Source organism: Apteryx rowi, unplaced genomic scaffold (genome assembly GCF_003343035.1).
Source record: "Apteryx rowi isolate R43461 unplaced genomic scaffold, aptRow1 scaffold_46, whole genome shotgun sequence".
Classification (NCBI taxonomy): domain Eukaryota; kingdom Metazoa; phylum Chordata; class Aves; order Apterygiformes; family Apterygidae; genus Apteryx; species Apteryx rowi.
The window spans coordinates 2,119,113-2,134,620 of NW_020450716.1; the positions used below are offsets into that span (position 1 = coordinate 2,119,113).

The 15,508-nt window shown below is 42.0% G+C and overlaps 1 protein-coding gene across 13 annotated transcripts in view; it reads right to left on the reverse strand.

Annotated features, from left to right (window-relative positions):
* Window positions 1-15,508, reverse strand: part of SON (SON DNA binding protein) — a 41,075-nt gene that overhangs the window by 24,109 nt on the left and 1,458 nt on the right. For 11 of the 13 annotated variants that reach the window (XR_003255486.1, XR_003255487.1, XR_003255485.1 and 8 more), the window contains exons 2-3: window positions 14,883-15,043; window positions 998-12,379 (exon numbers count right to left, since the gene is read on the reverse strand). Coding sequence is in view for 7 of the 13 variants with exons in the window: in XM_026077718.1 (XP_025933503.1) it covers window positions 998-12,379; window positions 14,883-15,043 (11,543 nt within the window). In the remaining 6 variants the exon portion in view is untranslated. The remainder of the gene's footprint in view (window positions 1-997; window positions 12,380-14,882; window positions 15,044-15,508) is intronic. The other 2 variants (XM_026077717.1, XM_026077716.1) reach the window with 2 other exon arrangements.

The following is a 15,508-nucleotide window of genomic DNA, read 5'->3' on the forward strand; positions in this document are numbered from 1 at the left end:
GTTGACAGTTTATGGTCATATCTTCAGCAGAGTTTGAATGTTCCACATTCCCATGTAGCACAAGAATGAGTGCTGAAAAGTCTTGATCTAAAATTCATTTCCATACCATAAGCTCTCCAGCATTTGGTATATGTCAGCAGCCTGAAGCCTTGCCTGCAAATAAACCTCAACCTAGAAATCCTCACAGGACAGTTGTTACTGACACAGTGAACCTGTATTAAACCAAGCTAGAAACCAGCTAGCTACATCCATGTTATTAATTGACTCTGGTTAAGAATAAAAAGTATGCTAACTTATCTACACTGTGGAGTTAAGAGTAAAATTCAGTATTGGCTGGGAGTCTCTGAAAACGTAACTTGAGTAGAAAGGATCACAGTACAGGGAAGCTCACCTCAAGATTCAAGGGTACAATGGAGGAAAAAGCAGACCTTTTTCAAGCCCACAAAAATGTGGAGCATAGCCCATAAATCCTCTGTATCACATGTTTAATAGTTCAACAGTGCCCCTCTTCATATAGCAAAGCTTTGAGTAGCAAAAATAACAGTGGAAAAGAGGCAAGACAGTAAGGGAAACAGATAAACAAGCATTACAGCTGACAACAGAACTAAGAAATCTCCCTACTGGCATTTACTTTGGCTTGTTCTTTCATGTCCAGTTTGATCTCAGTAAAAACAAACYAGTGATTCATAACTCTTACAGAGAGTACTTGGGTCTTTTTTAAGTGTTACAATGAACAGTGTTCCTCAAGACTACAGCAGACTACCTTTGTATAAAAGCTTTAAAAGCAAGTTATATTTCTGCTTTAAATGCAATTTTCATCCAAATAGTATGCATAGATTCAGTTTCAACATAAAAGTTGTCTTATTAAAAGTCACTGCCTAAAAGCAATTCAAGAAATTCCTTATGAATGCTACAGAGATGTGTTAAAACCAGGCTGCATTTAAACCAATCAGTACTACCTGACCATGGAATTAATGAAGATAAAATTATTACTTACCCAAGTCTGTAAGACGTTTAGGTGATCTGCTTGAAAACCGTTCAGATGACCTGGACCTTCGACGATCAGGTGATCTGCTGTAACATCTTCTTCTCCCTGAAGATCTTGATCGCCGCAGTCGAATTGGTGACCTACTAGAGCTCCGTCTTCTTCCTCTTGACCTTGATCGTCTTTGACGAATAGGTGTTCGACTCCTGCTACGTAACCTGAGTGATATTCTACGATCTCTTGAATCTGATCTTCTCCTTCTTCTATCAGTAGATCTTGATCTATTTCTCTGAGATCTTTTACGTCTATCTCTTGATAAAGAACGCCTTCTTCTTGATGCTGATCTTGACCTACTTCTCCTTCTGTGCCTTGAACGAGACAGCGAGCTAGATCGAGAGCGACGATTAGATTTTGATCTTGACGCTCTTCTGCGTGTTACTGATCTGGAGCGATTCCGTCTAGAGCGAGATTCTGTATCATACCTCTGGGATCTGCGTTGAGAAGACCTGGAGCGTCTGCTTCTAGACCTCCGTGAAGACTCTTTTTCAGCTGTTTTTTCAACGGACTTTGACCGACTCCTTTGGCGAGCAGTGGACCTGGAGCGTCTACGTCTAGATCTCCGTGAAGATTCTTTGTCAGCTGTTTTTTCAACAGATGTCGATCGACTCCTTTGGCGAGCTGTGGACCTGGAACGTCTACGTCTAGATCTTCGTGAAGATTCTTTGTCAGCTGTTTTTTCAACAGATGTGGATTTACTCTTTTGGCGAGCAGTGGACCTGGAGCGTCTACGTCTAGATCTTCGTGAAGACTCTTTGTCTGCTGTTTTTTCAACAGATGTCGATCGACTCTTTTGGCGAGTAAGAGATTTTGAGCGTCTGCTTCTAGATCTTCGTGAAGACTCTTTGTCAGATGCTTTTTCAACAGATTTGGATCTAGATCTCTCGTGTTCAGAAGACTCAGAACGCCTACTTTCAGGCATAAAGGAAGAATCCTGTTCCTCCAGCTTTTCAAGAGGCATGGAAAGTGACTCCTGGTGTTCATGTTCGGCTGTCAAAGAGGGCTCCACATCCTCTACCTCCTCACCAGTGGTAGACCTCRACTCATGTTCATCAGAGGACATGGAATGTCTACGTTCAGCCGTCAAGGAGGGCTCCATGTCCTCTACTTCTTCACCAGTGGTAGACCTCGATTCACGTCCATCAGGGGATGTGGAGCGTCCATGTTCAGCTGTCAAACATGGCTCCATATCCTCTACTTCTTCACCAGTGGTAGACCTCGACTCATGCTCATCGGAGGATATGGAGTGTCTACGTTCAGCTGTCAAGGAGGGCTCTACATCTTCCACTTCTTCACCAGTGGTAGACCTCGACTCATGCTCATCAGAGGACGTGGAGTGTCTACGTTCAGCTGTCAAAGAGGGCTCCATATCCTCTACTTCTTCACCAGTGGTAGACCTCGATTCACGCCCATCAGGAGACACAGAGTGTCCACGTTCAGCTGTCAAAGAGGGCTCCACATCCTCCACATCTTCACCAGTGGTAGACCTTGACTCATGCTCATCAGAGGACGTGGAGTGTCTGCGTTCTGTTGTCAAAGAGGGCTCCACATACTCTACCTCCTCACCAGTGGTAGACCTCGATTCACGCTCATCAGAGGATGTGGAATGTCTACGTTCAGCTGTCAAGGAGGGCTCCACATCCTCTATTTCTTCACCAGTGGTAGACCTCGATTCATGGCCATCAGAAGACATGGAGCGTCTACGTTCAACTGTCAAAGGTGGCTCCGGGTACTCTGCTTCTTCACCAATGGTAGATCTTGACTCATGCTCATCAGGGGATGTGGAATGTCTATGTTCAGATGTCAAACAGGGCTCCATATCTTCTATGTCTTCATCCATTGTAGATTTCAGGTCATGACCATCAGGGGACATGGATCTTCTATGTTCAGAAGTCAAAGAGGATTCTAGACCCTCTTCTTCCATGGGAGATTTCAGCTCATGGCCATCGTGATCAGGGGATGGGGAATGTCTATGTCCAGATATCAAAGAGGGCTCTACATCCCCTATTTCTTCCCCAGGGGCAGATTTCACACTGTAGCCATCAGGGGACATGAAGCATCCACTTTCAGGCATTAAAGACGACATCCCATCCTCCATTTTTTCAACAGGGATGGATTTCAAGTCACTGCCATCAGGAGACATGGAGGATCTATCATTTAATGCCAAAGAAGGTTCCAGACCACCTACTTTTTCAACAAGGGGAGATCTCAACTCCTGGCCATCAGGGGATGCTGAACGTTCACTTTCAGGTGTCAGAGAACGCTCCTGCACGTCTGCTTTCCGAACAGGGATGAATCTTAACTCCTGACCCTCAAAAGACAAATGATCATTTTCAGATGCCAAAGAATCCATATCCTCTACTTTCTCATCATGGGTCAGTCTTGATTCATAGCCTTCAGGGGACAGAGCATGTTCATTTTCAAATGTCAGAGAAGGTTCCTTAGCCTCTGCTTTTTCAGCAGGGCTAGACTGCAACTCCTGACCTTCAGGGGACATTGCACATTCACCTTCAGACATCAGAGACAGCTCCTGCACCTCTGTTTTTTCAACAAGAGTAGACTGCAACTCCTGGCTATCAGTGGACACTGAACTTTCACTTTCAGATGTTTCAGAAGGTTCCTCTGATTCTTCTTTTTCGACAGGGCTGGATGTCAAATCACGGCCTTCAGGGGATAAAACATATTCATTTTCAGACAGCAGAGAACAATCCTGTACCTCTGTTTTTTCATCAAGGGTAGACAGCAACTCCTGACCTTCAGGGAATGCAGCACATTCACTCTCAGATATTAGAGAAGGCTCCTGCACCAGTGTTCTTTCCACAAGGGTAGACTGTAATTCCTGGCCTTCAGGGAACATGCAGTATTCATTGTCAGACGTCAGAGAAGGTTCCTGCACCTCTACTTTTTCAGCAGAGCTGGCTCTCAACTCCTGGCCGTCAGGGGATATAGCATATTCATTTTCAGACAGCAAAGAACACTCCTGTACCTCTGTTTTTTCAGCAAGGGAAGATGGCAATTCCTGATCTTCAGGGGATACAGTATATTCATTGTCAGGTATTACACACGGCTCCTGCATCTTTACTTTTTCAAGAGAGCTAGATCTCAGCTCCTGGCCCTCCCAGGATACAGCATATTCATTTTCAGGTGTTAAAGACTCTTGCACCTCTACCTTTTCAACAGGGGATGACAGCAACTCCTGGATCGGCGGGGAGACTGAACACCTTCCTTCAGGTGTCAGGTAAAGTTCCCGTACCTCTGTTTTTTCAACAGGGGTTGATCTCAACTCCTGGCCATCAAGGGACATTGCGTATTCATTTTCAGACATTTGAGAAGACTCCTCCACCTCAACTCTCTCTGCAGGGGTGGATGTCAACTCATGACCATCAGAGGAAATGGAACATCTATTTTCCAGCATCAGAGATGGCTCCTGCACCTGTATTTCTTCAGAGGCAGATCTCAACTTGTAGCCATCAGGAGATACAGTGCATCCAAGTTCAGAGGCCAAATATGACTTCTGCACCTCCACTTCTTTTTCAGCAGGGATAGGTCTCAACTCATGACTATCAGGCAAGAGGAACAGTCCACCTTCAGATGTCAGAGAAGGCATCTGGGACTCTGATTTTTCATTAAGAGAGCTTACTGATTCACAAACATCAGTGGATTCAGAGGATCCCCTTACCAGTGGAAGAGGAGGCTTTTGTATATCTAACTTTTCAACTGCAGTGGATCTCAATTCATGGCCTTCCGGAAATACAGAATACCTAAGTTCAGATGCTACTGACAGTTCTGCACCTTCCAGTTTCTCAGAAAAATTGTATTTTGACTCACGGCCATCATGGCACATGGGAAATCCACTTTTAGACGTTGAAAAAGATTCTATACTCTCTATTTTTTCAGCTGGCAGGGATCCACAGATTTCAGAAGATTCAGAGCAGCCAATTTCAAGTACCTGTGAAGATTCCAAACTGCCTAGATCTTTGTCAACAGATGATCTGGACTCATGAACTTCAGAACACTTGTAGCTTTCCCCTACAGCTGCGGTAACAACTTCCTCCACTTTTTCAAAAGATGAAGCAGACACGAGGTCATCTGAGACCTCAGTAGGAGCACGTTCACATGACAGAGAAGCATCTGGAGCATTTACTTTTTCAGTAGATAAGGATCCTAATTCATTTCCATCAGGTGACTTGAAGGACCCATCTTCCAACATCAATGAAACCACCTCTGCTTTTGCAGCAAAGCTGGATCCTGATTCATGTCTTTCAGGAGACTTGGAGCATCCACTGTCAGAAGCTAGAGAAGGCTCCTGCATCCTGCCTTTTTCAATAGACAGGGAGGCTGATTCATGGACATCAGGGAATTTGGAGCATGTATTTTTGGTGTCCTGAACCACTGCTGTTTCAAGAGAGAGTGACCTTGACTCAGGGCTGTCAGCCAATATAGAAGATCCACTTTCAGGCATCTGCAAAAACTTCTGAAGCTCTATTTTTTCAACAGGGGCAGGTCTCAATTCATGATGATCAGTAAAGTCAGAGACCACACTTTCAGACACCAGAGAACACCCCTGAACCTCTGTTTTTTCCAAGGACAAGGAGATTGAGTTGCAATCATCAGAAGATACAGAGCATCCACTTTTAAATGCCAGAAGAGGCTCTGGACCCTGTATTTTTTTGAGAGATGTAGACCTCAACTCATTTTCAGGGGATGTGGAGAGCTGAAAATCTGATACCAGAGAAGGTTTTGTATCCCCTCTTTTTTCAACAGATGAGGATCTTGATTTGGATGTGGAACATGGAAGTTCAGGTAGTGGTGAAGATTCCAGAGCCAGTGTTTTTTCAGCTGGTGTGGATTCAGAGTCATAGTCATACAGGGTGGTAGAACACCCATTTTCAGTTGTCAGACAAAGCTCGGAAACCTGTGTTTTTTCCACAGGCATGGATCGCAATTCCTGGTCATCTGGGGCCTTGGAGCTTTCAAGTTCAGACATCACAGAAGGCTGCAGATCCTCTGTTTTTTCAACAGATGAGGATCTTGTCTCAAGGCTATCTAAAGTTTTGGAAAATCCGCTTTCAGATGTCAATGGCAACTCTGGACCATTTACCTTTTCAGCAGACAAAGTTATTGACACAGGACCATCAGAGGATTTGGAGGAGCTGCCTTCAGATGTCAAAGAAGGTTCAGGACCATCTATTTTTTCAGGAGATTCGGTTCTTGTCTCTTGATGTTCAGAAGACTCAACATGCTTACTGCTGCACTTTACTGAAGGTAACTTGCTCTCTCTTTTTTCCACAGATTTGGATCTTGACTTAACACTGTCAGAGGACTTAGAGCGTTTCCGTTTGGATTTCTTTGAAGATTCCTTGCGCTTTTTTTCAACAGACCTAGACCTAGACTTAAAACGTTCAGAAGACTTTGAGCGACGACGCTTAGATTTTCGTGAAGACTCCTTCTTTTTTTCCACCGATTTAGATCTAGACTTGTAGCGGTCAGAGGACTTTGAGCGCTGACGTTTAGACTTCCGCGATGATTGCTTCCGATCTCTTTTTTCTACTGATCTAGATCTAGACTTGTAACGGTCAGAGGACTTTGAGCGCTGACGTTTAGACCTCCGCAGAGATGCCTTCCGACTCCTCTTCTCAACAGATCTAGACCTAGATTTTGAACGATCAGAGGAAACAGACCCTCTGTGTCTGAACCTCCAGGAATATTCTTTGCCCCCTCTCTTTTCTGAAGACCTCGATCTAGATTTAGAACGGTCAGAGGACCTGGAACGTCTGCGTCGGGACCTCCAAGACGATAGTCTCTTTTCTGCTGACCTGGATTTAGACCTGTAACGGTCAGAAGACCTTGAACGCCTGCGGCCAGACCTTCGGGAGGACAATCGTTTTTCCACTGATCTGGATTTAGACCTGTAGCGGTCAGAAGACCTGGAACGTCTGCGCCCAGACCTTCGGGAGGACAGTCTTTTTTCTGCTGACCTGGATTTAGACCTGTAGCGGTCCGAAGACCTCGAATGCCTGCGCCTGGACCTTCTAGAGGACAGTCTGCTCTTTTCCACTGATCTGGATTTAGACCTGTAGCGGTCAGAGGACCTGGAACGTCTACGCCTGGACCTCCCGGAGGACAGTGTTTTTTCCACTGATCTGGATTTAGACCTGTAACGGTCCGAAGACCTGGAACGCCTGCGCCTGGACCTTCTAGAGGACAGTCTGCTCTTTTCCACTGATCTGGATTTAGACCTATAGCGGTCAGAAGACCTGGAACGTCTACGCCTGGACCTCCCGGAGGACAATCTGCTTCCTCTCTTTTCTGCTGATCTGGATTTAGACCTGTAGCGGTCTGAGGACCTGGAACGTCTGCGCCTGGACCGCCGGGAAGACACTCTCCTCTCTCTTTTCTCCACAGACCGGGATCTAGATTTGGAATGCTTTTTTCTCGAATCCGAATAGTTTCTGCTCCTAGAACGTGCTCTTTTAGAGGTTAAACGCCTGGAAGTAGAACTTGACCTTGATTTTTTTTTCCTCTTCTTAGACCTGGAATGAGACTTAGAGCGACTCCTTTTTTGTTTCTTTGCATCGTGTTTTTTATCACTTCTATGGCTTTTTTCAAAAACTTTCTCAAGTCTCATTAGAGTCTCTCTCATTCGTGCTGCCACATCAGGCTGCACATCAGATGTTTCTGAATCTCTGGCTTCTTCCGCCTGTCCTGCTTCTTTCACAGCTTCAGCCTGTGGAATTTCTTCTGACTCTCCTGCCTCCACCACCAGTACTGGAACTTCTTCCGTAACAGTCTCAGGTCTCAGAGCTGCTTCCAAATCTTTTGCCTCTGCCTCTGTCCCTGCAGCTGCTTCTGAATCTTTCAGCTCTACAACAGCATCACGTATTGGAGCTGCTTCCAAATCTTTTGTCTCTGCCACATCAGCTGGACCGGCTTCCAAGTGTTTTAGGTTTCCAATCATTTCAGATTCAGGAGTTGCTGCTGAGTCTTTTTCATCTGATGCATGTAAAGAACTAAAAGCTGTTTCTGGACCTGCCACAGTTGCTGGAGTAGTCTGCCTACCATTTACTTCTATTAAAGGCTCAGATGGTAGAGTTTGTTCTGTATCTTTCTTCTCAACCTGTATCTCACATTCCTGAGTTTGTTCTGGAACTCTCACATCCTCCATTTGCTGATACTGCACCACTTTTGGATACTGTACTTCTGTTGCTACTTCACGTTCCAGCATTGTTTCCAGATCTTTCACATCCCCTGTTTTCTGAACTGCTTCAGAAGATTTCATTTCAGCAGCACTCAAGATTTCTGGAGCCTCTTCTGCACTTTTCCATTCTGCAGCAGGTCTGGCATCTGGAACTACTTGCAGATGTTCTGGCTTTTCAGTGTGCAAAGACTTTGAAACAGCTTCTGAATGTTGTTTTGCTATGGTGAATGTTTCTGAAGCATCTTGTAAAAYATTCATCACCCCTACTTCTTCAGATTTTTGAAAAGTTTCCAAATCTTGGGTATGCATGCATACCTCAGGCTCCATGACTCTTTCAGAATCTTTCCTTTCTACTATTGCAGGTTCTTTCCTACTTTCCAAAAAACTTATTTCTCTAGCTTCTGATGCTGCCTCCAAATATTTTACTTTCATTCCTTTCTCGGTTCCTGAAGCTTCTTCCAAATCTTTTAAACTGATCATATGTGAAGACTCAACTTTTTTTGTACCTGTCCTCCTTGTTGCAATTATATACTCTACAGTAGGTCCCTGATTTCTTACATCTGTTGAAATCTTAGATTCCGAAGTTCCTTTCAAGTTTCTTACTTCTGTCACTACTTCTGATGTCACAATTTTTTCTTCCACTCTGGGCAAAGATACTGCTTCTGAATCGCCCATCATTGCTGTCCGCAGAGATTCTGGAGTTGTTTTGGAATATTCTACTGTTTTGACAGTTTGGGATTCTATTACTGTTTCGATTTTTTCTGGCTTACTTACAATCTCATATTCTACAGTTGTTTCCAACTCTTCCATGTGCAGAGATTTTGAATTTTTTTCCAAAGTTTTCACCATCACTGTTTGCGCAGGTTCCAGTACTGCTTCTCTGTTCTTCACCTTTGCTTTGTTCAGATCTTCTGGAGCAACTTCAGAATGTTTTACTTCTCCAGTCGCCTCACATTCTAAGGTCGTTCCCAAGTCTTGCATTAGTGACCTTGTTTTAGATCCCACAACCATTTCCAAATTTTTCACTTCTGTTAAGTACAAGGTTTTTGAACTTGCTTCCACATCTTTTACCTCTAAAACTGTCTCAACTTCTGGTAAGTTGTCTAAATTTCTCACTTTTACAAATGTAGATCCAGTAGCTATTTCAGAATCCTTCATCTCCCTTGTTACCTCAGTTTGTGACGTTATCTCCAACTCTCTATCTGTCATGATGTCAGACTGTGAAACGATCAAACTCTTTGTTTTGCTTGTAACAAGAGGTTCTACAATTGTTTCCACGTGTTTTGGTTCTCTCTCTGCTGCGGTTTTCAAATGTGTCACTTCTGCCAGTGCCTCAGATTCTGTAACTGGCTCCATGCTTACACATGTAAACACAGATTCAGGAGTTCTTTCTGAACTTTCCAAGGCCACAAGTCCTGGACTTGCTTCCAGAACTTGGGTGCCAATTTTGGCTTCAGAACACACATTTTCTCCTACACCCTTTGCCCCTACAATGGGCACAGGCTGAAAGACTGCTTTCAAAGCTTTCATCTTTGCCATATACAAAGACTCAGGATCTCCTTCGAAATCTTTCACATCTTCCATCTGCAGATGTGATGAAGATGTTTTCACCTCTCTCCTGGCTCTGTCAAGCACTGCTTCTGAATCTTTCCCTTCTGTTTCCAAGACAGATACTAAGGTTGTTTCCAGACTTTCCACTGTTCTCACAGAAGTTATGCTTCTTTCCAAACGTTTTTCATCTCCGATTTTCATAGCTGGGAAAGCAGCATCTGAGGCTGCTTCTACTCCTGCCATACGATCCAGATTTATTTCTGAACCTTTTGACTCCACTGCTGAACCCAGTGCTGCTGCTAAACCTCTGGCTACAGCCCCGTGTTTGAGGGCTCCTTCCGAAGCTTTTGTATCTTCTGTTTGCAAATACAGTGAAGTTGATTCCAAAGTTTTTTCTTCTAGCATAGCCATTGGTCTTATGATTCCTCCTGGACCTTTCACATCTTCCTTCTGCAAAGACAGGGGAGCTGCTTCCAAACCTTTCACATTTGACTCACTCTCAGATCTTGATTCTCTCAGCTCCTCTACTCGTCTCAATAACGAAGTTCCCTCTGAATCTTTTGCCTCTGTTATGGCTACAGGGTTTAGAGTTGCTTCTGGAATTTTTGAAGCATTATTTTCCAATTGCAGAGCAGCTTGATTTGTTTCTGTACCTTTTATTCCTGCTATCGCCACAACTTCCACAGTTGCTTGTGGACCTTTACAACCCTCTGCCATCTGGATTTCTGGAACTGTTTTGGGGACAAATGCCTCCACAACTGCTACAGGTTCTAAAGTTGCTTTTAAGCCTTTCGTCTCTGTGGCCACATATTTTAGGGCTGCTCCTGAATCTTTAGTTTGCTGAGGCTCTTGGCTCACTGTTGCTTTTAACTCTGTCGCAGCTACAGCTTGAAAAGCTGTTTCCAAATCATTAGCCTCTGGGATTTTTTTCACACCTCCCATTTGTAGAGATTCTTGAGCCACATTCACATTCTTTACTTCTACTGGAATTGCAAATACCTGGGTTCTATCCAAAGCTCTTGTTTCTGTCACTTTAGGCTCTAAGACCACTTCTGAAGCATTTAAAACTGTTGCAGAATCAATGGTTCCTTCCAAACCTTTGATAACTTCAACTTCCAGATGTTCTCGAGTTGCTTTGACATCTTTTGCTATCACACCCACAGGTTCCACAATTGTTTCCAAAGCTTTTGTCTTTACCACAGCAACTGGTTCCAGAGCTTCTTCCAAAGCTTTCACATTTTCTGTCTGCACAGAGCCTCTGGTTGGTTCAACATCTTTAACCTTTGTTCCAGCCCCTGGTCCTAGGGGTATTTTGGCACTTTTCATTTCCACCTGGGTTAAAGCTGTTGCTACAGGTATTTTAAAAGCATGTTGCAAAGCCACATCTGGGTCTGTTTCTTTATCTCCCACGTCTCCCATCATAGCTACAGGTTCCAAGGCTGTTTGGAAGACATTCACACTCTCCATGGGGCTGCACTGTGCCATTCCCAAACCATCAGCTACAGTTAGGGGCTTTACGGCTGGCTCCAAAGTTCCAGTCACATCCCCTAGTTCCAAAGATCTTTCTACACTTTTCACGTTTCCCATATGCAGAGATTCTTCAGCTGTTTCTGGAATTTTCACTTCTTCCATGGCCACAGACATGTGAGCTAACTTCACAGTTTTCAAATCTGCCTGACTTGCAGATTTAGGAATTGTTGTCAAATCACTTGCCAAAGACACAGATTCTGAGTTTATTTCTAATTCTTTTGTTCCCATCTGTGCCACAGATCTTAGAGATGCTTCTGAGTACTTCAGCACTTCCATGGTCTCACATTCAAGAGTTGTATCGAAAGCTTCCCCAGTGCCTTTAGACTTCAGAATATCTTCTGAATCTCTTAGTGCTTCTACTACCTCTGAAGTTACTTCTGGATCTTTCTGAAGTTCAGATTTATTGTCAGCTCCAGATGGGATGCTAGACAACGTATCATTTCCAGTATCAACATGAAGTTCACCCTTTCCACTGATATTAATAGCTACAGGATAAATATTTTCATGAGACTCTTTAATTTGTTCTTCTCTAGTGCAAATTTTAGTTTGAGTTATCCTAGTATGTTCTTGGATATCAGATTTGCTGCTTTCTAAATTAAATTGAGGATCTGCTGCACACAAATTCCCCTTCTCACTTGCAAGATCTTCCTTAGGTGGCTGAGAATCAGCTCTCAAATGAGAACCAAGTCCTAAAGCTTGTCTATCAAGCTCCTCACTTACTTTTAAGCACAGTTCTTCTGGCTGCATGTGAACAGCCAGATTTGAATCTCCAGATCCTCCATGCTGTATACTCAGTTTGGAGCTTGAATTCTCTGGCATCAAGCGAGATGCAGGCTGTAAGTCTGCATGTTCTCCATGACGTGCACTCAGTTTTGACTCTTTTGGCTGCTTTTTATGCTTTTTCTCTTTCTTCCTTTTCTTCTTCTTTTTCTTCTTCTTCTTGCTTTTGTGTTTCTTGTTCTTCTTTGATTTTTTTCTAGGAATTTCATCTTCAACTTCATCAGTAGGACTCCTTTTTGTAGACTTCGAACTATTTTTCACAGTATCTTTGTCTACATCTAGAAGAAAATGAAATTTCCCTTGTAAATGTTATTAAAAGAGCCTTTAAAAAGTAGTTTTAAACTAGTAAACAAGTACATGGACAGAGGTACAAAAAATTGTAATTTGAAACCCACATCTTGTTTATCAAACTATCACAACTGGCACACACTCCCTATTTTGCCCTCTTTCTTATCCTTCCTCCCAGTAATCACTTCAAAAAAAAAAAAGTAATTCTACTTTCAAGAAGTTAATCAAGTCTTCTTGGTCAGTGACACAGTTTCAGTGGGAACACAATCCCTTTCAAGAAGTACTTGGATATATTTTCATCTACATTCAATTGGGTAGTACATTCTCCTGGAAGGCTGAAGATGTGGTTTTAAACTATAGCAGCTGCAGATGTAACTGAAATAAGACCTCCCATCCTTCAGGAAAATCGTCTTAACTGCCTACTGTATAAAATGTGGCCAGCAGTACCATGACCTCCTACTATGCTTTAAAACGTCTTATCACCACATCTTGTCAGTTAGCCAAATCTGGCTGATGTGTTAGGAATGATCTAAACTTATCAAGTTCCTCACTTACTGATGAAGCTCTTCAAACGTCTTTGAGGAAACAGCATCTATTTCCTTGAACCCAAGCAGGCTTTAAGGGGTGGCAAGCAACCAGCTGCTCAGACTGTGTTTTTCATGAACAACTGCAAAACTATAAGCACCTAAAGAGCTTTTGCATCAAACAGGAAAGTACCCAATGACTTCAGGTGACTGCAGGGATAGGCAACTGCTGAGCGGGAAGAGGAAGACTGAGGTTTGGATTAGGGTTTTTTTTTGTTTGTTTGTTTGTTTTTAATTCTGTACCTCCATTCCCCCTAATCTGAATCTGTGTTAAGTTCTTCTCCTTCTTTGGATCTAGTACCATGTTTTCATGGAAAAGGCATTCCCATTATAATAACATTAAAATCTTGACTAAATATGAACTATATGTTCAAGTCTGCCTGCATGCTATTCTCACCATAATCGTTTATACTGGCCAGCGGAGCCATGTGGATTCTCCAATTATAATCTGGCTGTGATTAGAAAGTATAATGTTTGAATAAACACTACCAAAAAAAAAWTTTTTTTTTTCAAAAAACGTTGGTAACTGCAATACTATTAAATGAACATGACCAAGATCTCATAAACACTTGTGTATCTCAGGAAGTTTTAAACATACGCACATCTTTACATAATGAACCTAACAAAAAAAAAAAGTGTTTCCATCAACATTCCCTTGAATGCTATAAAAAGGAACAATGAGTCAAATGACCTTTTCTACACACATTTTCAGATAATCCCTAACTTTGTCTAACAACAACATAACTCCTTTCTAGATATGAACAGTGGCGACATATATCATAGGCTAAGTTTATTTACTACCACACTAATATGTTTCACTTACTTACTATCATATTTCTTGTCTCATTCTTCTAAGACAGAAGAACACAAAAAAAAAATTAGGGACCAGCCTAAAGTGCTGATTATAYAACATATCTGAAAGAAGAGTGTTGAAAATGCTCAGGGTAAACAAGCCACTGTGCATAAAAGAAAGGAGAAGCAATCCCCAAAACTTGCATAAATAGTCCTTGAACTAAACAATTCCTGTCACAATTTTCTATGATGCCTTTTACAAATCACTTCAGAACTATACTTACCAAGCACATAGCAGCCACCTAATTCTGAACTTCAAAAAATTAAAAATGCAATCATTAGAGCCTTCATTTTGCTGACTCTAATGATTTAGGAATTTTACAGAAAGGACTAGTCCCATAAGAAAGGATATTCATATGCAAATTTTTGGCAAGATAAATTGGGTAATTTATTGATGTTATGAGAATATTACACAAATCTTTCACGACCTTTGAAAGACTTCAATCTGAATACCTACATTTTAAAAGCATGGGCATTATTCATTATTTAAAAAAAAAAAAAACTTACTTTGCCAAAACAGTTAATCATACAACTCTGAATTCTAATAGATGATTTTTAAAAATAATCTTACAAACCAATCTAAAAAACCTTGCTAAAAATAAAGCTTCTACTTGTATCAGTATCAGCTTTGTAATTGAAAATTCCATACTGAAGCCATGAAGCAGGTATATACAAAATGAAGCATAAAACAGTCTTTAGATGTACCTACGAATAACTTCTTCTATATTTACAAGTACTGTGTATAGATGTTAGCATTATTGTAACTGAGAGAGATAAAAAGAAAAGTAGCTTTTTTGCACACTAAGTAACACTTTTGTATATCAACCAGTTTCAATTTTTAGATTACTCATTTCCTCGTCAATCTACAGCTGTAAATCATAGTAAACAGAAAAATACTTAACGAACATTACAATAAATATACAGCTTTTCAGATGAAGCTCAGTGAGAGAGGCAGTACTGAAAAGTACTTTTTCATCTCTGTAAAAATGATTAGGTGTTAAGAACTATGACAATCTTCTTAAATAAGAACATATTCGCCAAATGTGTTTTCATTTACCTGATTTGCACTGCAGCTCTGTATCAAGGGCTCCAGAGAGCACTTCCTCTATTTTCTGCACTATCTGATCATTCTGACGACTCCCAGCACCAGTGTCATCTGAAGGATTGGCTTGCTCAGCTGGGATTGTGTCACCATTGGGCTGGCCTTCTACCTTTCCACTAACCAAGAAAAATATCAACATAATACAGGCAATTTTGAGCTTTTCTTACCCTTATTTTTAAATTCATAAACATTTACTATAGTTAACTCTTCAAAGAACTTTTTAGCCTCCTGAAGAAGCCATGGTTTTGGTCAAACATCTGCCTTCTGATTCACTTTCACTTATTCACAACAGAGTTAGGGACGACTAAAAATTGGGCAGAAGGGAAGCAAACATGTTCGCGAATGAGCAAGTCCCCGTGCTTTATGTAAAAATGCGTAGAGACTTCTCAATTCTCTTCGCAAAATAAACACCTATCACACAATCCTCTTCGGAAGATTTTGCTCGTTTTGCGAGRCCAGGCTGTGAAAAACTGGGCGAGCTTAGATATAATAGTAACAATAAAACAACGGAGCAAACAAACGCTCGCCCTTCCCCCTCTCGCCCCTAAACAGAGAGAAAAACTGAAAACCTGTGAGTGAAA